This window comes from Vulpes vulpes, chromosome 1, assembly GCF_048418805.1.
Source record: "Vulpes vulpes isolate BD-2025 chromosome 1, VulVul3, whole genome shotgun sequence".
NCBI classification, from domain to species: domain Eukaryota; kingdom Metazoa; phylum Chordata; class Mammalia; order Carnivora; family Canidae; genus Vulpes; species Vulpes vulpes.
The window spans coordinates 12,475,626-12,501,481 of record NC_132780.1 but is presented as its reverse complement, the minus strand read 5'-3'; the positions used below and the strand labels follow the sequence as shown (position 1 = coordinate 12,501,481).

Sequence of the window (25,856 nt, the reverse complement as noted above, 5' to 3'; positions counted from 1 at the left end):
GCCCTGGGCCGAAGGTGGCGCTAACCCACTGAGCCACCCGGGCTGCCCTGGTTCTGCTGTAATTTCTGCCCAAGTTCTTTCCCAACGCATCTTTTGTGAACCTCACTGAACCTCTGGGGGAGAACAGCGGATGCAGGTAACCCTGCAGGGCCCACAGGGATGGAGGATCCACAAGTGGGTCTCACGGACTTACCTCTGGCTTTAGGCTTCTCCCCCATTTGCTCGTTGTCTGTGCGCTTAATGAACGAACTGGATGCTCTCCAACAGGACACGTCAACACTCTGACAGGCTTCTTTCTTTCTTCCAGTTTCTCCAAGGTTAAATTTGGGGAAGGGATCCAGCAGCCCAGACTAGTTCATCACATTATCCTCGGGTAACCTATGCAGTTGTCGACTGTGTCCTTAAATACGGTTGACCCTAACCTGCTCTGACTCTGCATGAAGCCACTTATGACTGGGTTCCCTGGCTTCAGCCAGAGCCCGCCTCCAGTTCATTTCTATGCTGGGGGTTTCCTGGACTGTTCCGCAAGGGTAAATCCAAATCCCAGTCGAACTGGTGGTTGTGAAGTCCCCGAGGAAACATTTTCTCCATGCAGAGCCAAAGCTGAGATGGGCAAGTTTCGTAGGTGTGCCTCGAAAGTATCAATTTGCCTTTTTTCTATCACATTCTCTCATTGGAGGTGTAGCTCTTTGAGGGACCGAGTTTTATGCAGGGGCCTCTGCTTCCCTCCAAACTGCCTGGCCCAAGGCCTGGCAGCTGTTCATTTCCAAGGCCTTGTGTCTCTGGTATGGGCAAATATTGTCAGGGCCACCAGTTTGAAGCTACCTCTGCAATATGGGCCCGGGAGATTTCCCTTGCTCCCTTCTGAGTTCCTCTGTACATTTAAAGGATGTTTGTTTATTTTACTTTTAAAAAGGTTTTATTTATTGGGATACCTGGTGGTTGAGTGTCTGCCTTTGGCTCGGGTCACGGTCCTGGGGTCCTGGGATCAAGTCCCGCATTGGGCTTCCCCCAGGGAGACTGTTTCTCCCTCTACCTATGTCTCTGCCGCTCTCTGTGTGTCTCTCATGAATAAATAATTTTTTTAAATCTAAAAAAAAAAAGATTTTATTTATTTGAGAGAGCATGAGCAGGGAGGGGGAGGGGCAGAGAGAAAGGGAAGAGCAGATTCCCCACTGAGCAGGGAGCTGACCAGGGGCTGGATCCCAGGACTCTGAGATCATGACCTAAGCCAAAGGCAGACGCTTTACTGACTGAGCCACCAGGACACCCCAGTTTATTTTTAAACTGGCATTTCTGGGTATTTTCCCAGAGGCATCCACACTGCAGAAACATCAGTCCCAGAATCTCCTTCACAAAAGACACATTCATTGGCACCATTGTCTGCTTACTGGTTGTTGGATAGAGGCCAAGTCCTTCCTTACCTGGTTTAAAAGCCCAGCTTTGTCTGGCCTCTGCTGGTGACAACACTCACCCACCTCTGCCCCCTCCCCCCAGCGCTACTGCTGTCTCCAATAGAGGATGTCACCTTTTTCTGTTAAATAGGTTATGCTCCCTTCTGACTCTGGGCCTTTGCATACACTGTTCCCCCCCCCCCCCCCCGCCTGCAACTCTCCTCCACTCATTCCAGTTTCACCCATTTACAGCTTCAGGGCTCAGCTCAAACTCAGGCATCACTTCCACGGGGTGACCATGTGACCTCCCCCCATCTGCCCAGACAAGGTCAGAGAGATCTCGGTTACACCTTCACAAAACTCCTGTACTCTTCACGGCCCTAATTACAGTGTCAGAAAAAATACAGCTAATGTATGTATAAATTGAAATTATTAAAACTATCCATTTATTTAGGAGAAAATTTTATTAACGTCTGTCTCCCCCAGTGTGCTGGGAGCAACGTGAGGGCCTGGGCTGGATGTTGTAGCCTCAATGCCCAGCACAGGACAGGCTCTGAACAGGTGCTCAGTAACTATGTGAATTAACAATATGTGAGTAAATGCAGAACCAGGGCAAAAAACAAAGGGTCCCGATTACCCGGCGACAGTTTCACCTTCAATAGGCCGGGCATGAAAGATCTCTTGGGATTCCCATTCTCAGAGAAATAAATCATCAACGAACCTATCCCATAGCAGTAAATATTCTGAGTCTTAATGAGATGGGTACAGCGCACTCTTCTTCACTTCTCTATCCCAGGGGGCTCGGATCTCAGCTTCAGGTTGGGATTATAAAGTGGGGGAGGTGGATAAATGTGAACGGGACTGAGGGGCCAGGGCTGGGAGCAGGAGAGAGAGCAGAGTCTGCTAAGCCCAGGCCCTGAGCCAAGCCAGAAACCCAGGTCCCTGTAGCCTCCAGGGGCCAACACAGGGAATAAAACACCAAGTGTGTAGTGTTTTATTATCTGCAAATCGGTGTCACAATGCACCTAAAGTACCGGGGCAAGACTGCATTAGGCCCTAAGTGCCAGAAGAGTGCCCCTGTCAGCCTGGACAGTCAGGAGAAGGCCCATGTTATATCTAGAGCTTGGACACAAAAGCCACCTTGGTTTGGAAGGTGGGGAGGACATGACCACTTGGTCCAGAAGTTGTGGAGGAGATGCCATCTTCAGCCTGGAAAATTGGGAAGACCCCCTTGGGCCGGGTGGGTGGGGGGAGGGGGAGATCTTGGGCCTGATGAAGGAAACCATGGGCAGGTGGGGGGAGGGGGTCCGTGAAGCTCAGGATGAGGTAGGTAGTACAAGCAGAATGGGGAAGGCAAAAGAAGCAAAACTAATCCTAAGGGTACAGCTGGACTCAGGAAATGAGATCAACCCCAGGGGCTGGAGCTAAGCCCCAAGGACTGGAAGCTGGAAGACAGCAGAGCAAGGACCAGGAGATGGAACCAGGGCCCAGCCTATGGGGACGAAGTTCCAGAAGTGGGGCTAGGACCAAAGGCAGAGCCAGGGGAGTGAAGGAAGATGCCATGGAATCTGGGCCAGATTCCGAGGCGCCTATGGGAAGAAGCAAACCAGCCCTTGTGAGCAGAAACCAAACTCAAGAAAGGCAGAGCACAAGGAAACGTGAAAAAACGCGAGAGCCCCGCATGGAGAAAGATAAGGGAGCTACTGGTTACCAGGGCGTGGAGCCAAACCAGGGAGCGGAGGACAGGGCCAGGGGGAGGAGCCAGATGCTGGAGACAGGGCGGGGCTCGCGACGTCACCACGCCCCCCAACACTGCGTTTTCCTGCAGGTGACGCACGTCCAGAGGGTGACAGCAAGACGCGCGGGGAGCTGCACAGGGGACAGGGCCGGGTCGCAGAGGCCTCAGGACTCCCCCAGGGCGCAGAGTCAGGCCGGGGAGGGGGAGCCGGCTAGGCCCGCGGTCCCGGGTCTTGCTCAGGTTCGGTCCCCGGCACGCCGCGGATGTCGGGCAGCAGGCGGCAGCCGGCCACGATGTCCAGGCGCTCCGCCAGCGCGCAGAGGTCCCCCCGCGCCAGGCGCACGCTGTGGGCCGCCGCCAACCCCGCCGCCTGAGCGGCCGCAAGCCTCCCGGCCAGGGCGGCCACATCGCGGCCCGCGCGGCGGTACACGCCGCTCACCGCGGCCGCCACGTCGTGGTCCAGCCGCGCCTGGCTCTCGGCCAGCCGGAGCTGCAGCAGCGAGCGCGCGGGGGCCGGCGCCGGGGCCTCCTCCGAGCCCCAGGCCTCCCCGGCCGTTTCCCGCTGCACCACCAGCGGAGGCAGGTCCCCCGGCGCGGCGGTCGCCTCCGGCTCCGAGTCCGAGTCGGTTTCCGCGGCCTCCCCGGCCACCCGCAGCCCCGTGGGGCGGCCGCGCGTCGGGCCCGAGGGGCCCAGGTACAGCTCCTCCTCCGACGAGGACGCAGAGAGCTCCGAGTCCGTCTCGGCCGCCTCCCCCGGCACCACGGTCTCGGGCCTCCGCGGCGGCCTCCGCCGACGACCCTGGGACGCCATGCCGCCGACCTAGGGAGGAGAGAGGCGCCCGGCGGTGGTTAAGAGGCGCGGGTGCTGGATCCCCAAGCCCTGCACTGACCAGCTTAGCGATTTGGGGCCATCTGCTGCCCGCGCCTGGGCCTCAGTTTCCTCTTCTGTAAACGGGCTCATCGGCCCTGCTGCCAGAGATAATGGAAGCCACTGGACCCCACCCTCTTTGGGGAAACTGAGGACCGGGTGGATGAAGGCCCCGTGGCCCGCGCTCCCCGAATCCCAAACCCAGCTCTTTCCGATTTTGCCTCCTAGCAGAGGCCACACCCTCCCCTCCGTCCTCCAAGCCTCTGTCAGATCCGGAAGTAGACAGGCTCCTGAGCTGCCCAGGGGCCAGTGCCAGGGTCACAGAGAGGGTGACAGCCCAGCTGGACTCCGGGGAGGGTGCACTAGCGCGGGCGCGGGGGAGCGCTGTCACCGGAGACCGTACCTGGCTTACCGAAGCTCGGAGCCTGCAGGATCCGCTACGCAGCCGGAGCGCGCCGTCTTTTCCGAGGGAGGAGGGTGACAGCCCCAACCAATCGGGGCGCACGTTGGGCGGGCATGGCGGCCACACACGTGGGCCGCTCGGCTACCTACCAGGAAAGCCTGCCCTCAAAACCAGCTGTGTGTAGGGGCGAGGAGGGCGGGGGCGTGAGCAGTCACGTGATCGGAGGCCTGGCCAATAGGAAAGCGGCTGGGCTGGCGCTTCCGGATTGCGCTGCGTGGAGAGTGGACGAATAGAAATTTTTAAAAACGGGGTTTGTCTCCCGTGACCAGTGATCCGACCAATGGGAAGGCTCGACAACCCGGAAACTGCGAGGAGCCGAAGGGGAAGGGCGGAGACGCTGTCACGTGTGGCCAATGAAAACAGGCCCTCCCCCTGGGTCTCCCGGGTTCACGCGCGCACCATGTGAGCCCGGGAGGCGGGGCTTGTGTGAAACACCAATGGGGGCGGGCCCGCACCAAGTGCGGGAGGCGGGGCCTGCCCAGCCGGGCCAATGAGAGCACGGAGCGCTAGCCGGTCGTTGGGCGCGAGGCCGGCGCATGGCGGACGCGGCGCTGTTCGAGTTCCTGCACACCGAGATGGTGGCGGAGCTGTGGGCGCACCACTCCGACCCTGGCCCTGGGGTGAGCGCCGGGACCCGGGGGGAGGAGGCGCGGGCCGCGGCGGGAAGGCCGGGGCGTGGCCCTAGGGAGCGCCGGGGGCGGGTCGACGGCCCGGGTCGAGCCGCGACCCCGCCCCTGCCTTCGCGGGGCGCTGGCTCCGTGCTCTGCAAAGTGGGCGTCGCAGCAGGGCCGGCCTCGCGGGTCCCTGCTACAGGTGAGCGAGGCAGCTCCGGCTAAAGCCTAGCTCAAGGCCTAGCACGGAGTCAGCAGGTAGTAATTATGGTAATTACTGTCATTGGACGTGTACCAAGGACTTAACTGCCCGGGTTGGATCCACGCCTGCTCCACTATGTAGGTGTGAGAGCCAGTGACTCAATCCCCTGTGTGCCTCAGTTTCCTCCTTAGTAAAGTGGGTATTGTAACAGCGCCTCAGTCTCAGAGAGGGGCATTTACTCATGCAATAGACACTTATTAGGCACCTATTGTATTCAGGTACTGTTTCCCTGTCCTTGGGAAACTTAGTAGGGGAGTCAAACAAACAAGAATATGCCACTAGCTAGTGAGAAGTCCGATCAAGAAAACTTCCATAGAGGGGCGCCTGGGTAGCTCAATCGGTTAAGCATCTGCCTTTGGCTCAGATCATGATCTCAGGGTCGTGGGATGGAGCCCCAGGTAGGGCTTTATGGTAGTGGGGAGCCTGCTTCTTCCTCTGCCTCTGTGCCCTTTCCCCTGCTCATGCTCTTTCTTTCTCTCTCAAATAAATAAAATCTTAAGAAAACGAAAAGAAAACTTCCATAGAATCATGAAAAGAATAGGGATGGAGTGGTTGACGGTGGAGGAAAGCCCTTCTGAGGAACAGACTGTAGGAATTTAGCCGTGCGGTGAAGGCAAGAGGAGTGAGGGGGGCATTCCAGAAGAAGGAACAGCAGGTGCAAAGCCCTGAGGTAGGAGCATGCTTGGCATTTTGGAAGTTGGTTCTTAGGAAGAACAAATGAGCTCGAACTTTAAAGCACTTGGTGTGATGTCAAGCACCTAATCCACCCCCAGAACATGGAAGCTCTTGTAAAATCTGTTACCAAGAAGAAAGGGTAGGGGGGAGTTAGGTGTTTGATGACTGAGCGCCGTGATCAAGTTTTCTTCATTATTATTAATCACTTCATCATCCTCATCAATATGCAAGATTTTTTACTGGTTTAAGTTTTCTGGTTTAAGAGCTGGGGAGGAGGATGTTGCTTCTCATCTCAACATAGTCTCTTTCAGGTTCATTCATTCCACAAACTTCATCTCAAAGCTACCAAGTGTCAGGCTCTGTGGCAGGCTCTGAGAGTTCCTCAGTGATCTGTATAAAACTCCTGGTCCTGGGCAGCCCTGATGGCCCAGCGGTTTAGCGCTGCCTTCAGCCCAGGGTGTGATCCTGGAGACCCAGGATAGAGTCCCACGTCAGGCTCCCTGCATGGAGCCTGCTTCTCCCTCTGCCTGTGTCTCTGCCTCTCTCTCTGTGTGTCTCTCATGAATTTAAAAAATAAAAAAACTCCTGGCCCTCCTGGAGCTTAGGTTGTCATCGGGGGACACAAAGAAGCTAAATGAATCAAGTATAGTGTGGTAAGGAAATGCTATGAGAAAGATGAAGCATGGGAAGGGGAGTGTGCATGGGCCTGTGTGTTGGAGAGGGGGTTGCAGAGTCTCCATACCCCATCCAGCCTGGCTTTCAAGCCACAATCCCTGGTGTCCCTGACATCAGCCTTTCCTCCCTCAACACCAGCCCCCAGCCAGGCCCTGCTCATTCTTTCTGATCATGGGTGCCACCTCTCCTCACCCCTGCCCTACAGTCCAGGCCCCTCTCTGCCCCTGTACCAGCCCCTGTACCGTCATCTCTCAGCTCATTTCACCTGTTGTATCTTCAGTGCATTCCCATCTATTAATCCTTTGGACCTTGGCTCAAATGCCTCTTCCTTGGGGAAGCCTTCCTCAAGCCCCCAGTTCAAGTCAGGTGTCCTTGTGACGTTCTTGCAGCCCCTTCCCATTTGTCCTTGGTAGTCCTATCACACTCCAGTATACATCTGAATTCTAGGCTCCTATGAGCCTTTGATTCATGTCCGCCCTCTGCCACCCCACCCCCGACTGCACTCCATGGCCAGGTCTACACTGATCACCACACAGTAGGTCCTTGGCCTGGGTTTGTTCAAGTGGACTCAGTCCCCCTGCTGTGGAGGGCTGGGGTGGGGACTGAGATTTGTAATAATAGGAGCGCCCTACCACAAATGAATGTTTCCGGTGCCCGCTCATGGGCTTCACACTCCTGATTTCATTTGATCCTCCTACCGACCCACAGAGGTCAGCACAATCCTCCCCGCTTTGTAGGCTTTGGAACCTGAGAAACAGAGGCTTTGATGCACAAGAGTGCTTGCTCTCAAGTGGCAGAGTCAGGAATATAACTAGGCCTCCCGCCTCCAAAGCCTGCGCTGTAAACGCTGGCCCGCATTTCCCGGTGAGCCTTCCCTGGCGCGCTCCGGGAGGATTTTAATGGGTTTCTGTGGTCAGGCAAGTGTGAGAAATGCTGGGTTACTCAGCCGTGCTCACCTTGGGCTTTCAAAACACACGAACGTGCCTGGGACCCCGCTGCCACTGGGATTCCGTGCTGAGTCCTGAATGCTTCCCCGGGTACAGCGGGGGCTGAGGTCTGCAGCGGTTCCCCCACGGCCCGTCCACCTGGGAGCCCCATTTCAGGGCTGTATCAAGAGAACTGCTGTTTGGGGTGCCTCGGTGGCTTAGTCAGTTAAGTGTCTGCCTTGGGCTCAGGTCATGGTCCCAGGGTCCTGGAATCAAGCCCCATGTTGGGCTCCCTACTCAGTGGGGAGTCTGCTTCTCCATCTCCCTCTGCCCAACCCCGCTTTTGCTCGCTCTCTCAAATAAATAATTTTTTTTTTTTTAAAGAGAGAAAGAGAGAGAACTGCTATTTGCTCAACCCTGTCTCTTCCCCTCCCACTCTTCCCTCCTCCTTCTTCCTCTTTCTGTTCCTTCTCTTCGGCCCAACAAGTGTCCCATCTGAACCAGATGCGGGCCTCCTGCTGGGGACTTACCGTGTCCCCAGCACAGTATTCTGTTGGATTTAGTCCTCAGAACAGCCTTGTAAGGTAGACGCTATCACCCCATTTTACAGAGAAGGGGCTGAGGCACCAGAGGTGGGGCTTTCCCTGGGCTGCAGGTGGCAAGAATCAGAGGGGAAATCAGGACTCAGGCATTGGGTTCCAAGGCTTGTCTGTGGCTTCAGGTCTGCCCCTCCCCCCAGCCACCACCTTCCTTGAGCCCAGGGACAGTGGGTGGCTCGTTCATCTGTCCCCAGAGCACACATGCCCAGGAGTTTGGGGGATTTCCGTATCCTGCCTGGCACGTTGGTTATCTGTGGCTGTTGAATGGATTCTTCTGGAAGGGTTACAGGTGGAGTGGAAGACTAACCGGAGGAGCCACGAGGTCAAAGGGCCTTTGTTACCAGAGCAGGAAAAACCCGGGGAGGAGGTGCCTGTGGTTTCTCCACCTCAGCAGCTTTGAAGATAAGGAAAGCCTGGGGGCAAAGGAGTTAATTCCTCTGCACACCAGTAAGCGTGGGTCTCACCTACTGTCACCTACTACTGTGAGCCCTGGCAGGGGGCCCAGGAGCAGCCCTGCTGGGCCAGACCTTCCTCCACCCCGGCCCAGCCCAGTGAGGGCCCGTGCCAGCCCGGGCACCTGGGGTGGGTGCAGCAGCTGTCAGATGGAGCCCCGGCCCTCAGCCAGAGCCTGGGAAACCCACCCACCGGTTCCTGGCAGAGTGGACCCCCTGGGGACAGAGCCCTGCAGAGGACACAGTGCCCTTGAGGCCAGGGACCTAGTGGTGGGAGCAAGGGCTCTGTCCTGAGAGTGGTGGGAGCCATATAAGGTTTACACTGAGGTGCACGGGCTTCAGCTCTACTTTTTAGAAAGGTCTCCCAGGCCACGTGAATGAGCCTGAACCAACCTGAGGGAGGTTGGTGGCTATAGGGGCCCAAGCACAGGCAGGTGCTCAGCCCACGGGGAATTAGGACTGGGGGGCCTTTGGGAGTATTGGGGGGGCGGGGAGAAGGCGGGATCTGTGGGTGTCTAGGACCGCCTGGGTGGATGTGGGCAGTGAGTTCTGGGCCACAGGGTGGGAGGCGTGCTGGCTTTTCCCGCTTGCTCATTCTTACTCATGCGTTCACTCTCCGCACTCTTGGATCTTCTGGGGCCATGCACCTGGGGGAAGCCAGAATGTTCCCTCTCCCCATGCTCCTCTTAAGGGAGGAGCCTGGGCAGCTGGCCCCCGGGCCCCCCTCCAGAACCTGCACAGATCACGGAGGGGCAGGGCTGCAGAAGAGACGAGAAGGAGCCTGGCACAGGCCCCCCTCCCACCAGCTCCCCCGCTTTAGTCCAGGATATTCCCTGGGAGTCCAGGGCTCAGGACATGCGGGCTTGTGGGGTGGCTCGGTTTGCTTATTTTCCTGTCATCCTCCTTGGGGTTCGGTGGCCCTTTTCTTTTCAAACACTTGAACCTTCCTGTTGCTGAGCACCCTCTTTTCGTCTCTTCGATTCTTCTTCCACATTGTTCCAGCGCATCCTTGGCCCTAGAACGCTGGACTTTCTGGGTCCCTTCCGTGTGTCTTACAGCTTTCCTGCCATTTGTTCCTACGTCGTGGCTTTTCCTTGACAGGAAATGTCTGTCCTTGACAGCTATGTCTGTCTGTCGGCTCCCTTGTTAACAGAGGTTTATTGGTGCTACTGTACTTTCCATCTCCCAGGGCTCCCCTCCAGTTGCCCCTTCCTCCTGGCTCCCATGCTGTTGGGGGGGGACACCAGGAGAGCCTTCTCGAAGGGGTTCTCCTCTGTTTCTGCACGATCTTGTTTCTTCTCCGTGGGCTGTTGTGCAAACTCATTTGAGGTTGGGGGTGAGGGTGGCCAAGAACCCAGAAGCGCCCTGGCCCTGGGATGGGCCCAGAGGATGAGCGGCCGCCCTGCCTTTCGTAGGAATGATAAACCTCTAATCCCTGAAGAGCTTCTGCAGGGACTGGGGGAGGCAGGTGGTGATGGAACAGGGGAAGCTTCTGGTCCCTTCCTCCTCCACCCTCTCTTCACTTGCTCATCCTTGACCCCTCCCTTGCACTGCCTCTCTCCCTGCCCTTTCCTGTTGGTCCTACACCCCATATCCCCCCCCCCCCAAATCTTTCCAGTTCAGCACCATGTCACTGGCCCCTAGTTGAGTACAGTGGGGTGGGTGGTGACAGCAGCTGGGCAGGACCCATTCATGCCACCGCTATGAGGTGGGGCCTGCTGTCAGCCCCCTTTCACACATGAAACAGGCCCGGATAGCTTGCCCAAGGTCAGTAAGCAGCAGAGCCAGGCCTTGAACACCGGCAGTCTGAAGCTCACTGAAGGGACACCTTTCCAGACCCCCCTCCATCCCCATCTTGGAGCTCCCAGCCTGGCTGAAGACCCTGCAGACTCCTGGGCTGTCCCTTCTCAGGGCTACTATCCTGGCTGTGACCAGGCCTTGGGGTGCCACCCCACTCCCTTCCCGGCTTCACTCTGCTTCCTTCAGACTTGGCCCCAGAGGAGCTCTCACAGTCCTGCTTTCCCCCTGTGGGGCCCCCACCTGGGCTGGAGCCCGCATCAGTTCCTGTGGGCTCCCCGCTCCCTTGGGGCAGGGACTGTCATGCCCTCTCCCACTGCGTCCCCCTCAGTCTGGTCTACAGGAGTCCCCTCCCCAACCTCTCACCACCCTCCCCCACCCTTGTGGCCTGAGCTAATACACCCCCCAGAGCTCTTCCTGCTTCCTTGCCTTTGCACCAACCCTCTGCTGGGAGTTCCCTACCCCGCCCTCCTCTGAGAAGCACCCTGGGACCCCTCCTGGGGGAACTGGCTCTGCCCTGCTCTGTGCTGCCCGGCTCCCCTGGCATAGGGGTTGCCCATCACCTGGGCACCTGTCACCCCACCAGGCACAACGGCCGGCTCGTAGAGGCCACCAGGACATGTCTGTGGAATGAATGAGAGAGTCCCCCTTGTGCCTCGGGAAGACCTCAGGGACACAGATGTGCTTGGTCACAGCAGAGCCCGGCCCTGCTTCTTTGAGGTGCTCCCCTCTGGGAGGATGGCCACCCGGCCACCACCCGGCAGAGAGGGCTAGCTGAGGCCATTCTCGGTGCTGAGATAAGTCAGCCCATGGAACAGAGCTGCTCTTCCCTGGGGCTTTCCCTCCACCAGGGGCTGGTTACCCAGGTTGACAGACAGGCGGTGCGTGACAGGGACAGTAACACTTACTGAGCTCAGTGGGGAGTGCTTGGCCTGCATTTCATCCTTATAAGGACCCTGGTGAGGGAGGCAGCACTGCTAACACGGTCCTCTCTGTACCCGAGAGTAGCTGGGGGCACAGGGCAGTCAGCTCCTGCCTGGTCCCCCACTGGGGTTGCTCAGCCTCTGGGCCGTGTCCCCTGCACTGGTGTCACACCTGAGCCCATCTGTGCACGCCTTGGTCACCAGAGGTCGGGCCTGAGGAAAGCAGAGACGTGCTGATGGGGGTCCAAAGAGCTGGCTAGTGTTGGCCAGCAGGAAGTTGTGTCGTCACCGGGTCCGGGTCCTGCAGGAGGAGCACGGGAATGTGGGCAAGGGCCTAGGAGCCCGGCGGCCTGGCAGAGAAGAGGGCCAACTTGCTCAGGGGCCTGGGCCTCCCTACTCCCAGGCACATCCCCCTTCCTGCCCCCCGAGGTGGGCCACAGCCCTGGCCACCCCACTGAGGCCCGGACAGCCATAGGTGTCGGTTTGGCCTCCCACCCACCCACCCTGGCTGCTTAGGCTTGGGAACTAGATCCGCCCAGGTCAGAAAGACGCCCTGTGGCTGTGGGTGCCTGTTACCTTGCTCTTCCAAGTGCCAGCTTCCAGAACCTACCTCACAGGGTTGTTAAAATTAAACAAGAGGTTTGTACAAAGCACCTGGCACACCGTGCAGGCTCGAATCCTGACTGCCCGCTTTGTTCAGTTAAGGGCCTCCCGTGTGCCGAGGCCAGTGTTGGCTGTGAGGGTCAGCCTGGGTCCCCAGTCCACAGACTGGCCTGGGATCTCGGACCTAACCTGGGGGGACGGGGCAGGGAACAGTGAGTGAGCCCAGAGGCCCCTCTTCTGGACGATGGAAGCTGTCCCAGGGGTGGGGCAGAGGGTGGGGGGTGGACAGCTGGGTCCCCAACGTCTGTTGAAGCCTGCTGAGGAGGCAAGGACATCCTCCTGGAGGGGGTCTAGGCAGAGAAATCCTCCCCAGCATTGGGGAGGCTGTGGTGATGGCCTGTCTGACCCAGAGAGAAGATGGGAAGTTACTCCCAAGGGAGTGTGGTGGCCGGAGGAAGGGTGGGAAGGGCTCCGGCCGTGACTCCTGCCTCCTTCCCAGGGCGCTGCACCTGCCTCCCACCTCGGCCCTGCCACATTTTCTCTGAGGAGAGCGGCACCTCCCTCCATACACTGTCCTGGTATTTCCGATGTTCCCAGCCTGGGCCTCCACCACTCAGGGTCCTCAGGCCACCCCAAGGAAATCCGTGCAAGCCGACTCCCCTCGGGGCACACCATCAGCACGTGCAGACACGTGGACAGACGCCAAGTACAGCCCACCTGCTGCCCCCTCCTACTGCGGGACCTTGCCCCTGCTCTCGGGAATGCCACGCTTGGCTGCTACTGCCTTCCCCGAGCACCCGAGGGAGCATCTCCCTCCCGTGTGTCCCTCCCAGGGGTCTTGGCTGATGTTTCAAGGCATGATTACAGTTGATTTTTATAGCTTCCTGCTGGCCAGGCCAGGAGGGTGGGCCCCACGCCCTGCGGCTCCCTTGCTGCTGCCACACGAGCCCTGTGGCAAGTCACCAGGAGTCCCTGGGGTGATCAGAGTGCTACCTACCCACAGAGTGTTGTAAGGACGCACATTGGAAATGCCCGAGCTGAGTGATAGGCGTTCTCAGGAAAGAGCTGACAAGCAGGTCTGAAGCTGAGCCTGGGGCGTACCCCCACCTCTCGTGAAGCAAGGGGGGCTGGTCTCAAGAGCCTATGGCATCCGCAGAGGCATGTTGAGGGACTTGAAGGCATCATGTGGCAGGGGACAAAGCCAGCCTGCCAGTCAGAAGGCCTGGACCTGTCCCCAAAGGCCCTCCCTCCTGGCTCTCCTCACCCCTGAGCTGGCAGGGATGGGCACACTGGTCTTATTAACCCAGGCGGTTCCCAGGTGGAGGTGGCCGAGGGCCCCTGAGCCTCTCTTCCCTGACCTTTTAGGGACAGAAGATGAGCCTGTCTGTGCTGGAGGGCATGGGCTTCCGTGTGGGCCAGGCCCTGGGCGAGAGGTGAGAGCTGGCGCTTCCTGCCTTTCCCCTGCCCCTGCTGGCTGCAGGCAGGCAGGACCTGAGGTTGGGTCCCTTCCTGGGCGTGCCTGGACGGGGAGGGTTGTGTTGCTCTGTAGAGGAACCCAGCCTGGCTTCCTCCCTCTTCCTCACCCTGGGCTCCCCATCCCGGCCCTCCTGGCCCCACAGCATCAGCCCGGCCCAAGTGCCTGTCACTGCCACCCGCCCCCCCCAGGCTGCCCCAGGAGACGCTGGCCTTCAGAGAGGAGCTGGACATCCTCAAGTTCCTCTGCAAAGACTTGTGGGTTGCCGTGTTCCAGAAGCAGATGGACAGCCTCCGCACCAATCACCAGGTGTGTAGCGCCGCCCGGGGCCCGAATCCTGACTCCAGGCAGAGGCGGAAACCAAGAGGAAAGGGAGGCTGGAGGGGAGCCCTTCCCGAGGGAGGTTGCCCAAGCTGATAGGTGGGAGGCAGGTTTCACCACTGGCAACACGGCCCCTCTCCCGGCCTCTGCCCAATTCTCCAAGGGAGGCCAGGAGGCTGCAACTGGGGCGGAGGGGTGGGTGGTGGGCAGGGTGTCACAGCTATTTCTAGAATTTCCACAAGCCTCCTGAGATGGGGCCTCAGGGTAGGCAGTAGGCTCTCCCATGGTTAGCAGCATCTCTCCTGGGCCTGACAGCTGGCCCGAGCTCCGGTTCGGTGCCCACTCTGCGCCAGGCCCTGGTGGGCTGCTCCACTGTTTATTCCAGAAACCACGCAGCTAGGGGGGCAGGGCCAACATGCCCCGTGGGGGACCCCTGGCCTGGGAAGCCCCTGAGCCCTTCTGTAGCCCTGAAGGATGGGGCCATGATGACAGGGGTTTTGAGGTCTTTCCAGGCCTCAGCCCAGCAGGGCAGGGGGCAATGGCTCCCAGCCTTCCCTCCCCCACCACAAGTGCACAGATGCCACCCCAGCACCCCCCCACCCCAGGCTCTTCTCTGTTCCCAGGGGACCTACGTCCTGCAGGACAACAGTTTCCCCCTCCTCATCCGGATGGCTGCAGGTCTGCAGTATCTGGAGGAAGCCCCCAAGGTATGGAGGGGCTTGGACTGGACCTCCCCCTGTGTCCTCAGCCCCCGCCCCGAGCTGGGGGGCTAGCCCAGGACCCACGGGGGGGAACTCGCCCCCACTGTGGAGCCCAAAGCCCAGCATGGCCCCTGTCCTGGGTGCTGGCCTCCCCACTTCCCTGGGTGATGTGTGCCCCTCCACCCACCCCTAGTTCCTGGCCTTCACCTGCGGCCTCCTGCGAGGTGCCCTCAGCACCCTGGGCATCAAGAGCCTGGTCACCGCCTCCGTGGCATCCTTGCCCACCTGTGAGTCATGGGGGAGGGGGCCCTTCTTGTCCCTTGTGTGGTGGGGCTCTGGAGCTCTCCTGTCCCTGCTGCCGAGGCTTTGGGACCTGCAGGTCCCCACTGGCAGATGGGGAGTTTGAGGCCCAGAGAGCTTAAGTCCCGTGCCCAGGCTACGTGGCTGGGGCAACCTGGCTATGCCCCTGGACCTGTGCTGTCCCCCAAGCCTGCTTCCCTAGGTTGTGCCAGCTGGGAGCAGAGAACCATGGATGGGACGAGGAGCTGGTCTAGTGGTGGCGAACATGATTCCGGGTGGACATAATAGTAGTCAGCCTGCTTGATGCTCTAATGGGGGGCCCTAAAGGGCAGCCAGGGCCTGTGGATTGCAGCCTGCCCTCTGCTGCCCCCCACCCCAGTGCTCTTCCCTCTGCTGGTGCCCCAGGCCTCCTCATGGTGGGGACCTGAGGCCAGGTGGGCAGGACCCGAGAAACACATGCCACAGAAGCCTGTGCTAGGCCTCTCCTCAGCAGCCTGCATGCTTGACCTTCATGCTCCTAGTCACCCACATAGCTCTAGGATGCAGGCCAGGTGGGCGGGGAGCAGCACCCCCTTGGACCACCCCTTGGTCCCGCCCCAGGCCAGCCAGGCCACTGGTACAGGGCAGGGATGAGTGTCTCTGAGCATCTCTGAGCTGTTCAGGTGCTTTCTGCCTCGGCCCTCAGATCCCCCAGCCTCAAGCTAAAGCCAGCCCTTCTCTTCCAGGTAAGTTCCAGGTGGTGATTCAGAAAACCTGAGGAGCCCCAGGCCCCCACCCCAGGCTGAGCCTCACAGCCACCGCTGGCCCAGGGACCTTGGAGCGCTGCCAGAGGGCTGGTAGTGGGTGGCCAGAGGGCTGGTAGTGGGTGATAAACAAGCAGGGGAGGGGGGCAAGGGTCCAAGCACTCCAGGGCATCACGTGTTCAACAAGTGGGTGTCACAGGGAGGTGGGGGTGTCCTGGGAATGAGGTGGCCCAAGTTGGGGCCAGTGTGAAGGGATCCCCGCATCAGACTCCTCACCTTGTGTGGCAGATGCCTAATAAAGGTTCTGTATGTGGAGCCAGATTTAAAGTGGAAGGAGGAGGGGGTCACTCTGCGCGCTGAGGGGGAGGGAGCATCTGTGAAGCAATGCCTGTCACAGGTCCTGGGCGGGGAGCAGAGCCCCCTGTGTGGCTCCCCGTCCCTCACTCCCTGCCCTTACAGGCCCCTTCCATCACGGCCCGGCCGGAAGCCCCAGGGCCTGCCGCCTCCTGCCCTGCACACCTGCTCCGGGGCGGGGGGTGGGGAGCAGAGGGGCCGGCACTGGCAACCCTGCCAGTGTCAACAAGTCTGGGGCTGTCCTCCACCCAGTGGGGCACGCACAATGGACCTCTCCCTGGGGAGCAGAGTGGGGGCCACCTAGAGTGTGGGCAGGGGCAGGCCTGGAGCTGCCAGGACCTTGGATGGGCAGAGAGGGGGAAACGGACCAGACACCCTCATTCGGCCCCCAACACACACACTCGAGGTAGCCGGCAGATGGAGGTCATACCCAGAACATCAGGCCAGCGGACCTGGCCCTGGGCGCTGCGGCCTCCCTGCCCCCCTTACATTCATGGCACCTGAGGGTCCCACACACCTGGACTCTGCCCAGGCCCTGCTGCCTGCTGTGGGTAAGTACCCCCGCTTCAGAGCTGTGAACTGAGGCTGGGGTGAGACCCAAACAAGAGCGGAAAGATCAGTGGGTGGAGGCCCCTCTGGCTCTGGAGTCCTGTGAAGACACCCCATGTGGCCCTTGCATCGGCCTGCCCATCCCCAGCCCAGAAAGCTGCGCTCCGCATTTGCTGGCCTTTGCACATACCGTTCCCTGCCCAGGCTGCCCCGCCCTGTGCCCCACTCCCAGGCTGTGGCCCCCTCCTCGGCCTCCTGCAGCCACCTGGCCACCACCCCCTCAGAGCAGTTATGCACTGTCTGCGCCCGCAGCCCCGGGAGCACCCCTAGACAGCTTCTTCCTGCCTGGTGGTGGTCACTTATGTTCCGACATACATCTTGGGTCCTTCTGGATCCTTCTGCTGGGAGCTGGCTCTGCCCCGCACAGAGCCTGGCAGATGTTTCCCAGAAAGAATTGGTTATTCAACCAAACTGTGTGTGCAGGTGGGCAGGGAGGGCAGAGGATTGGCCCCACCTGCCCTCAAGAAGCTCCTGGGCACATCCTGGAAGTTCCCCCGCACCCTTGCCCCCCTCTCAGACATACTAGCCCTGCCCCCCTGTTGGCTGGACGGCTGTGGGGTGGGGGTGGTGGGTAGAGTCCCCAACTGGTAGAGGACAGGGAGGAAGCCTTCCCAGGAAAAGCAGCTTGAAGGCCTGCGGGGGAGAGACAGGACTGGCCCCCACGGATGGAAGGAGGCCTGGCTCTGGCTACAGGGGGCAGTTTGGTCACCCAGGTGGGACCCCTGGAGGGGTGTTGCCCAGGACCAGATGGGTTCCTTCTCTCTTGCCCCGGGCACTGTTCCGTGGTCACCTCCCCCAGCCCCACCAGATCACCCATCTCCCCGGGCAGTGCCTGTCAGCCCCGTGGCGCCCGCAGCTGAGGGGACATGGGTCTGGACAGCAGAACCCCCCCCCCCGTGCCCCCCACTCTTCCTGAGCCCTGGCCCTGGTCTCGCCTCTCAGAGAATGTCCACAAGGAGCCTTGCACCCATCAGCGAGCCTGCGGCACAGCCCGCTGCTCTCGGGAGCCGCACTCTGCTTCCGTGAGACCCGGGGCAAGGAGCCTCATCTCTCTGGGCCTCGGTTTCCTCAGCTGGGACGTGGGCGTCACGGCGGCCCCGCTAGGGCGTGGTGAGGAAGGGGGTTAACAGCGGGAAAAGTGCGAACGCTGTGCGGGCCTGGGAAGCCTCCGTCTGCAGGCCGCTCCGCTGTGAGGCATCTGGGCAGCCGGCGCCCGCGGAGGCCCGCTGCTGTCCTCACCGAGTGCCCGCTCTGCCCAGGGGACTCCTGACAGCCACGCGACGTTGGTCGTCCCGGGCCTACTCGGCAATGAGGAAGCCGAGGCTCAGAGAGGTGAAGTCACCTGTCCCAGGTCACACAGCTGGGCCCGGGAGGAACTGGCATCTGAGCCCGGGATTGCGTCTCCTCCCGGCCCTGGACTCAATCCCTGCGCCAGCTTCCTCGCCTGGTCCCACGGACCGGGGCAGGCAGGGTCTGCAGAGCCCCCGGCAGGTGGAGCCCCCGGCGGCACCGTGGCCTGCCCCCTCCCTCCCTTATGTGGGGTACTGGGCGCGGGTGGGGGGGAACCCCCAGTCCTCGAGAGCAGAGAGCAGCCCCGGGCAGGGCGGGGCGGCGCTCTGGGGAAGGGGCGGGGACAGGGCGGGCAAACCGGTCTGGCGGCTGGCACCCAGCTCGGGGCCTGTCTCCATGGGGCCTGAGCACAGCAGCTCGGCAGGGCAGGGAGCCGGGCCGGAGGCCGCCACAGGTAGGTACGGGGGACCCCAGGCGAGGGGCGGGCGGGCAGGGGCCAGGCGGCGGGGCCCCCACCCCACTGAGCCCGACAACCCCCTTCCCTCTGCCCCTGGGCCCCACCTGCCTCCCCACACACGCATCCTTCCTTCCCTTCTGGCTTTCTGCTCCCCACATTTTAGACCTGTGCACCCCATCTTGCCCCGAGTTGCTGAGCCTCTTCCCAAATTGGACCAGCCTGATTGAATGTGCTCCCCCAGAATTCCCCTCCCCACCCTCGCCCTCCTTCAGGCCCTAGATGTCTCATTTGTCCCTCGGGTGGCGGTGGCCCGGGGCTCCCAGCTCTCTCCGCGCTGGTGACCTGTCCCTTCACACAGTGCCAGCCCGCGCCTCCCAACATGCCATGGTCCCCTACAGTTTCTCAGCACCCCCTGGGGCTACCATGTCTCCCCAGCCCACGTCTGCCTGGCACCCCCATTGTCCTGGCTTCTTGGGAACTCCCAGGGGCTCCCAAACACCCAATCACCAACCTTGGAAATCTCACGCACCCCAAATTAGCCCCTAGCGTTCCCCCCCCAACCACTCTCCATCCTCCCCCATCTAGCTGTCCTCCCCACCTGACCACTCCTCCTCTGAAGAGCACCTCCACCCCACCTGGTGACCCAGAGCCCCAACATCAGGGACGGGGGTCTCTCACCTGCCCCAAGTCGCATCCTGGGGGGGCCTCTTCCCACTGGCACCCAAGGGAGCCGGCACTGAGCCCCCCTCCGCCTCCCCTGGAGCAGGCCTCCTGCCGCAGCCACCATGCACAAACACTACACCGTCCGCTTCGCCAGGGGCGCCCTGCCCCTTCAGACCCCTGCTGAGCGCTACTTCTTGGATCCGGAGTTGGGGCACCAAAAAGGTAGGGGTTCGGTTTGGGGGGTCCTGGCAGGGAGCGTGGTCTGGGAGTGGGGGGCTGCTGAGTGTTGGATGGTTGAGCAGGAGAACCTCAGGCCCCAGGGGGGAGGAGTTACTGGGCCTCCCCACAGAGGCTTCTACATAAAGGGGTCGTGGGGGTCGGGCACAGGTCCTGGGGAGCCCAAGATGGGGATGTCAGCAGGGGAGGGGCCCATCCGGCCTATCCCTCCCCCCAGCATGGGTAGAACTCCCCCCCACCCCAAATCGCCAGGCCTGTGAGGACAACACCCCTGACCTACGCCCAGCCCGGGGGTGGGGAGGGATCAGTGTGGTGAGAGAGCACGCTCCCCCCGCCACTGAGTGTGTATGAAGGGGGGACAGCTTCCAGGGGGTTGGTGGCCACAGGTGCTCCTGCTGTGGGGCCGGGAATGGGAACAGTTACTTCCCATGGGGCCCAGCCTTCCAGGGCAGCCCCTTTCCCACCAGCCTTCCCCTTGCCCACCTCCTTCTTACTCCTTGCCCCGTCCCCTCTCCGTGGTCACCTCTCATCACTCCAGGCTCCTCTGGACCAACCAGGCGGGTTCCTCTCTGCCCCCCACCAGCCCCAGGGACTCCAAAAGGCATTGTCCCCACTCGAGTCCCTCGGCCAACTCAAGCCGGGGCCTCTGTACCTCTTCTCCTTCCCCCAGATGGAAGAGCACAGAGACTGCCCCCCACCCGCTCTGCCCACACCCCCTCTTCACTTTCTCTGACCTCCCCCCGGGCCTCCGCGGAGGGACCAGCCCCAGCCTCCACTTGAAGGCTCGACCTGGTGGTTCCTGCCAATGCCCCCCAGGGGTCAGGGACCCAGGCCCAGTCGCCCCCACTTCCTTCCTTCCAGGGTGCTGTTACCAGTGGTGCCATGACCCAGCGGCCCTTCAAGCCCACGGGCCCTGTCGGCTGCCCCCACAGGTGTGCTGGCAGCGGGCCTACCACAGCCACCGGGGGGGTGTCAGCGGCTGCCGCCGGGGCCCCCAGCCCCCCATCTTGCAGCAGCAGCAGCAGCCCCAGCCCCCACCTCCCAACCCCCTGCGGCAGCGACTCTGCTCCGTCTCAGGGGCCCGGAAGGGGCCACCTGCAACGGCTGCTGTCCCCATGCAACCGGCCGCCGCCCCCGAGCCGCCCCCCAAGCCCACCATCTCACCCACCGCGGCTCCCGCCATGGCCAGCAGCGGCCCAGGCCTGGCCTCCGCAGCCCGCGCCCTCCTGGAGCCCGGCAGGCCCAGTGCCGCCCGCCCCCTGCCTGCCCCCGCAGCCTGCGGCTCCTTCACCTACAGCTCCGGTGCTCACCCAGCCTTCCTGCGGGCTCTGTCCCTGCTGCGTCCTCCCTCGGGGGCCCCTGGCCCCTCGGCCTGCCCTCCTCCCCGCTCCCCTGGTCCCTGCCTGGGAGGGGGCTGTCCCTGACCCTGGGCCCCCAGGCAGCTGCTTCTGCTTCCCCTGGCGGGATCCAAGCTTCCAGGCCAGGCCTGGCCCTGGTGCCTCATCCTGGGCTAGCGGGGGTCTGGGCCCTGGCTGTCTCCCTCTGCTGACAGCCTTGCTCTGCTTTTTCTCTCCCTGGCCCTCCCCACCACCCCTGCGCCCAGCCCACAGGGCCAGAGAGAACGTGGGACAAGGGGGTGACAGGTACCAGCTTGCTGGGCAGCTCTGGTGCGGGGGGCGGGGGGGGGACAGGTCAAACGTGCTGCTGCAGCAAAAGGTAGGGAGTGGCCTGGGGGCTGGAGAGAACAGGTGGCAAGGGGAGGGATCCCTTCACTCACTTATTCGTTCATCCATCCATCCACCCACCCTCCGACTAGGTATGGGATGCCTGCAGTGGGTGCCCAGCAGAGGAGCGGAGGGTGGGGGCTGCAGGGGAGGAGGGCAGAGACTGCTGTCCTCACAAAGCTCACGGTCTACAGGCGGTGGGAGGAAGGTGGGTACAGGAACCAGATAAGTAAGGCAAGTTGAAGTGTGTCACCCCGTGCTAATCACATTGGGCAAAAACAAGGCAGAGGAGGCGAAGGAGCATCAGGTTTGCAAATGAAGGTCATCAGGTGAGGTGCCACTAGGGCAACATCTGAGTGAAGATGGGTGTGGGGGGGGCAGGTCTCTTGTGTAAGTGGCAGCAGGATCAGCAAAAGCAAACTGTGAGGTGGCCTGTTCCAGGGACAGTGAGGAGGAGGTTGGCGTGCGGGGAGGGCCAGATGGGGGGGGGGGAGCCTTGTGGCTGTGCACTGACCCCCACCCTTCTGGTGCCCCAGCTCCAGTCCAAGAAGTAGCAGTCAGTGGGGGTCCGGGGGGCGGGACGCCCTCAGCCAAGTGACACTGATTCTTGTGCATGGTGCCAGCAATTGAACTTGAATCTGCTCCCTAAAGGGCTGTTCCAGACCATGGCATCGACCCAGGGCCCACCCCTGCCTCGCCCCCTTGGCATCCATGCTACCCTGGTGTCTCTCCACCCCCTCTTCAGAGGGGGATACTGAGCCTCTCAATGGTCATGCAGAAAAGGTGGTGGGGCTGGGACCAAGATCCGGGTCTGCCTGGGCTTGGGGCAGGGTGAGAGGCTGTGGGCATGGGGTCCTGGAGGGGGACAGAGGTCAGGGTAAGGGATGGACAGGAAGCCAGGAGGAGCCTCTGATCGTCGGGGCCCTTCCATGCTGCAGCCAGGCTAGCAGAGCAGGCAGGAACTGACATGAGAAACTTCAGGAACACGTAAAGAGGTGTCTTAGGCTTCTGAGGGTGAGTCCCTAGAAAGGTTCATAGATTTTTCTGGGGACACTATGACCTGGTGGCTGAGCCTAGTGACCTAGGGCCTGTCAATCCCTTGGGCCTCTGTGCTGGGGTTCGGTGGGGAGTCTCGCTTCTGCGCCTTTCCCTGGTGGATCTGGGGTCAGCTCCTCCTGTGGTGCTCAGAGGGGCACATCGGGGAAGGGGCTTGCCTACTGCTCCAGAAATCTCCATCTGTGGGTCTGACCTGAGTCATCTTGGAGAGTTGGGGAGTAGGATGCTGAGCTGAGGGAGGAGCTGAGGGTGGGCTCTCTGGAGGGCAGATGGGGAGGAGGGTGGTGCTTGGCCAGCCTCACTGACTCAGTTTCCCCTCCCCTTTCCCAACCCCGGCCTCCAGATATCCTGACAGAAGATGATGTCTACTGCAGCTGCCTGGCCAAGACCCTCTGCCACGTGCCCGTCCCGGTGACCGTGGGTTTCTATGCCCCCTTTGGCTGCCGCCTGCACATGATGCTGGACAAGATCACAGGTGAGGCTCTGTGTGTTCTGGGGTGGGGAGCAGGGGAAAGGAGCCTCTGGTCCAGCCTCAGGCTCCCCCAAGACCCCCTTGCTTCTGAGGCCAGATGCCTATAAGTCAGCATTAACCAGGTCCCCCCTGACGCCCACAGCCTCTGCCCCTGGGTCCCTGCCCATTTCCTCTCTGGCCTCCTGGCCAACAGTCTCATCCCCTCCCCTTCCAGATCCACTCCAAGGAATCTTTTTAAGATGCAACTCTAGTGGGGTGCCTGGGTGGTTCAGCCAGTTAAGTGTCCAACTCTTGATTTCAGCTCAGGTCATGATCTTGGGGTCGTGGGATGCAGCCCTGCATTGGGCTCCGAGCTCAGCAGAGAGTGTGCTTGGGATTCTCTCTCCTTCTCCCTCTGCTCCTCCCCTCACCCCCTGCCCTGCTCTCTCTCTCTCTCTCAAATAAATAAATAAATAAATCTTAAAAATAAAAAAGGTACAGGTCTAGCCCTGTTGTTCCCATTGAAAAGCTTCCCAGCACTCTAGGGAGAAAGCCCAGGTTCCTCACTGGCTCCTGCAAAGTCCCTCCTGTGCCCCCCAGACCCATCGCTTCTCAGCACTGGCCCAGGGCCTGGCACCCACAAGACCCTGGAACAGGTAGAGGTTACCCGATCCCATGGGCTGAAACGTGGCCAGGATCCACAGCAGCTTGAACTTGGTTTAGACCCTGCTCAGACCCCAGCCCTAACTGTGGCCAGAGGGGCTGGAGGTGACTCACCTGGGTGAGCCCAGCCCTGGCGAGCACCTGCTAAACAGGCCTGCATCTGCCCCTGTGTTGCCATAAAGCAATAAACAGGGTCCTGGGAGGAGAAAACATCCGGTTATAAGGAAAAAGGAAACAGCATTCTGGAGCTCCTAGTCTGTGCTATGCTGGTACATTCCCATTCATTCATTCACTGACCTCAATAGCAGAGGGACCCTGCCCCCACCCCTCGTGATCCATCCTTCAGACATTCCCCCAGCCCTTCCTTGGTGCCCAGGAGACACAGGATGACCAAGACGACCGGTGCCCTGCCCTTCCTGTCCTCACAGGCCAGAGCAGGAGATGGACTTGTCCCCAAAGAGTGACGACTCAACAGTGGGTAGTGTTGGGGTGGGAGGAGCCCAGGAGGCACAGGACCCAGCCTGGGGATCAGGGAGGGCTTCCTGGAGGAGGAGGAGGAGGAGCATTAAACCAGGAGAATCAGACGAAGGCTGTACTCTGCTGCCCTGCGTTTCGCTCCCTCCGCCCCTCGCATGCAATCCGCCATTCCTTGGCGCCTTCCCTCGGGAGCTCTGCTTCTGCCCCCCCACCCCCACCCGGGCCTCGCACTCAGGCCTCTTCCAGTCCAAGGCGGGCTCCAGGCCTGCGCTTCGCATCTGCTTCATTCAGCCCCCCCCCCCCCCCCCCCCCCCCCCGCAGCGCTGATGCAGCAGGAGGCGGCGCAGCGCGAGGCCGAGGAGCTGCGGCGCGTGCAGTGGCAGCCGCGGCCGGTGAGCGGCTGGGGCTTCCCGCGGCTGCTGTGGTACCTGGTGTTCCTGCAGCCGGTCATCACCGAGGTGCACCTGCGGCGCAAGAACGTCAAGTTCCTCTTCATCCGCTTCAGCGCCTGGCAGTACGCGGGCACGGACAAGCTGTGGGCCGGCCTGGTGACCACGCTGTGCGAGGGCATCCGCCACCAGTACGGCGCGCTGCCCTTCAGCGTGTACTCGGTGCTGGGCAACAAGCCGGCCACGACGCCGGGCTTCTGCCAGCGCGAGTGGCACTGCCGGCGCCGCGTGTGCCTGGCGCTGCTGGCGCTGCTGGCGGCGCTCGGCCTGGGCGTGGGGCTGCTGTACCTGTCGGTGGGCGCCCGCGCGCCGGGCCACGGCGCGGCCAGCGGCAGCCTGCTGCGGGTGTTCGGCGGCGCGGCCACCACGCTGTCGGGCTCGGGGCTGCTCATGGCCGTGTACTCGGTGGGCAAGCACCTGTTCGTGAGCCAGCGCAAGAAGATCGAGCGGCTGGTGTCGCGCGAGAAGTTCGGCAGCCAGCTGGGCTTCATGTGCGAGGTGAAGAAGGAGGTGGAGCTGCTCACCGACTTCCTGTGCTTCCTGGAGATCTACCAGCGGCGCCGGCTGCGCGTGGTGCTCGAGGTCACCGGGCTGGACACGTGCTACCCGGAGCGCGTGGTGGGCGTGCTCAACGCCATCAACACGCTGCTGTCCGACAGCCACGCGCCCTTCATCTTCATCCTCGTGGTGGACCCCAGCATCCTGGCCGCGTGCCTCGAGAGCGCCGGCTCCATGAAGGGCACGGCCGACAACGGCTACCTCTTCCTCAACCGCACCGTCACGCTGCCCTTCTCCGTGCCCATCATGGGCCGCCGCACCAAGCTGCAGTTCCTGCAGGACGCCGTGCTGAGCCGCGACGACCTGCTCTACCGCGAGATGACGCGCAAGCTGCGGCCGGGCAGTGGCGGTGGCGGCGGCGGCGGCGGCGGTGGCGGCGGCGGCGGCGGCGAGGACGCGCAGCTCCTGGCGGTGGAGACGCGGGTGGGCACCGAGCGCGCGCAGAGCCGCATAGACGCCGAAGCGGCGCGCCGCATCCAGGAGGCGCTCCTCTGCCTGCACGACGAGCGTGACTGCCTCTATGAGTACGTGCCCGACAACGTGGTGTCCATGCGGCGCATCGTCAACACCGTGCCCATCACCGTGCGCCTGCTGCAGCAGCAGGACGGGGACTGCGCGGGCCCCACGCCGCGCCAGGCCGTGGCCTGGGTCGTGCTCGCCAACCAGTGGCCGTGCCGCCTCAGCTGGGTGCTGCAGTGCCTGGAGGACCGACAGCAGGCGGGGGGCGCGCCCGAGGCCCGCGCGCGCCTCTGGGACGTGTTTTGCGACAACAGCCGCGAGCTGCACTCCATGACCAAGGCGTTGCAGAACGTGCTGGACTTGGACGGCGACCCGGAGCTTTTCGAGCGCTTCCTGGGCTCCGACTTCCCCTTCACGGTGGCCGAGGCGCAGAGCCTGCTGCGCTGCACCGTCAACCTGGACCACTCCATCCGCCGCCGCATGGGCCTCATCCGCGCGGTCAGCGCGCTCAAGCCGCCCAGCCCGCCCAAGTCCCCGGCCCACGACCCCCCCCACGCCACAAACGGAGCCGGCCATGCCCCCGGGTCGGGCCGGTCAGGTCAGGGTGCCGAGCATGTCCGTGGGCACGCCAGCGAAGCCCACCAGCCCCGGGACTGGGCGCAGGGGGGCAAGCCGAGACCCCTGGCCTGAGAGAACCCTTACCGCCAGGTGGGCCTTGAATGAGTACCCGGAGCAGCGGGAGGCAAGGCTCCTCCCTCCGCCCAGACTAGGGTGTAAGGGGTTGGACTGAGCCCAAGGCCCAGGGTCCCCGACCACAATGAGGCCTGTGGCGGCCACACATCGCAGGTGAATCCCTGAGCCAGAGAGGGCCGTTGGCAGTAGCA

At 61.8% G+C, this 25,856-nt stretch overlaps 3 protein-coding genes across 7 annotated transcripts; 2 read left to right on the top strand and 1 right to left on the bottom strand.

Moving 5' to 3' along the window:
• Positions 1–1,817: 1,817 nt before the first annotated feature.
• Positions 1,818–4,559, bottom strand: BLOC1S3 (biogenesis of lysosomal organelles complex 1 subunit 3). 2 transcript variants are annotated; one of them, XM_026013736.2, is made up of 2 exons: positions 4,413–4,559; positions 1,818–3,952 (listed from the first exon to the last, which is right to left on the bottom strand). In XM_026013736.2, the coding sequence occupies exon 2, from the start codon at positions 3,941–3,943 to the stop codon at positions 3,344–3,346; it is 600 nt and encodes a 199-aa protein (XP_025869521.1). In that variant the 5' UTR covers positions 3,944–3,952; positions 4,413–4,559; the 3' UTR covers positions 1,818–3,343. The 2 variants fall into 2 exon arrangements, with proteins under 2 accessions (XP_025869521.1, XP_025869520.1); XM_026013735.2 differs by having other exon boundaries at positions 4,404–4,534.
• Positions 4,560–4,941: 382 nt separating this feature from the next.
• On the top strand, positions 4,942–15,846 carry TRAPPC6A (trafficking protein particle complex subunit 6A). Of its 2 annotated transcripts, none has more exons than XM_026013732.2 (6): positions 4,942–5,083; positions 13,352–13,419; positions 13,652–13,769; positions 14,405–14,488; positions 14,676–14,769; positions 15,508–15,846. In XM_026013732.2, the coding sequence occupies exons 1-6, from the start codon at positions 5,000–5,002 to the stop codon at positions 15,537–15,539; spliced, it is 480 nt and encodes a 159-aa protein (XP_025869517.1). In that variant the 5' UTR covers positions 4,942–4,999; the 3' UTR covers positions 15,540–15,846. The 2 variants fall into 2 exon arrangements, with proteins under 2 accessions (XP_025869517.1, XP_025869519.1); XM_026013734.2 differs by lacking the exon at positions 4,942–5,083 and adding an exon at positions 8,550–8,658.
• A 2,283-nt stretch (positions 15,847–18,129) lies between these two features.
• On the top strand, positions 18,130–25,792 carry NKPD1 (NTPase KAP family P-loop domain containing 1). 3 transcript variants are annotated; one of them, XM_026013737.2, is made up of 4 exons: positions 18,130–18,232; positions 19,002–19,120; positions 22,259–22,390; positions 23,828–25,792. In XM_026013737.2, exons 2-4 carry the CDS (start codon positions 19,021–19,023, stop codon positions 25,660–25,662), a joined length of 2,067 nt encoding a protein of 688 aa, XP_025869522.2. In that variant the 5' UTR covers positions 18,130–18,232; positions 19,002–19,020; the 3' UTR covers positions 25,663–25,792. The 3 variants fall into 3 exon arrangements, with proteins under 3 accessions (XP_025869522.2, XP_072610956.1, XP_072610946.1); XM_072754855.1 differs by lacking the exon at positions 18,130–18,232 and adding an exon at positions 19,997–20,437 and having other exon boundaries at positions 18,930–19,120; XM_072754845.1 differs by lacking the exon at positions 18,130–18,232 and having other exon boundaries at positions 18,930–19,120.
• The last annotated feature ends 64 nt before the right edge of the window (positions 25,793–25,856 follow it).

What these genes read in the sequence shown, in the direction of transcription:
- BLOC1S3 (XM_026013736.2), bottom strand. Translation starts at nt 3,943, where the DNA reads ATGGCGTCCCAGGGTCGTCGGCGGAGGCCGCCGCGGAGGCCCGAGACC.
- TRAPPC6A (XM_026013732.2), top strand. Translation starts at nt 5,000, where the DNA reads ATGGCGGACGCGGCGCTGTTCGAGTTCCTGCACACCGAGATGGTGGCG. An exon ending in GGCCAGGCCCTGGGCGAGAG is followed by an intron (nt 13,420 to 13,651) that starts GTGAGAGCTGGC and finishes CGCCCCCCCCAG; the next exon opens with GCTGCCCCAGGAGACGCTGG. An exon ending in CGTGGCATCCTTGCCCACCT is followed by an intron (nt 14,770 to 15,507) that starts GTGAGTCATGGG and finishes CTTCTCTTCCAG; the next exon opens with GTAAGTTCCAGGTGGTGATT.
- NKPD1 (XM_072754855.1), top strand. Translation starts at nt 19,021, where the DNA reads ATGCACAAACACTACACCGTCCGCTTCGCCAGGGGCGCCCTGCCCCTT. An exon ending in GGAGTTGGGGCACCAAAAAG is followed by an intron (nt 19,121 to 19,996) that starts GTAGGGGTTCGG and finishes CCTTCCTTCCAG; the next exon opens with GGTGCTGTTACCAGTGGTGC. An exon ending in CTCCTTCACCTACAGCTCCG is followed by an intron (nt 20,438 to 22,258) that starts GTGCTCACCCAG and finishes CCCGGCCTCCAG; the next exon opens with ATATCCTGACAGAAGATGAT.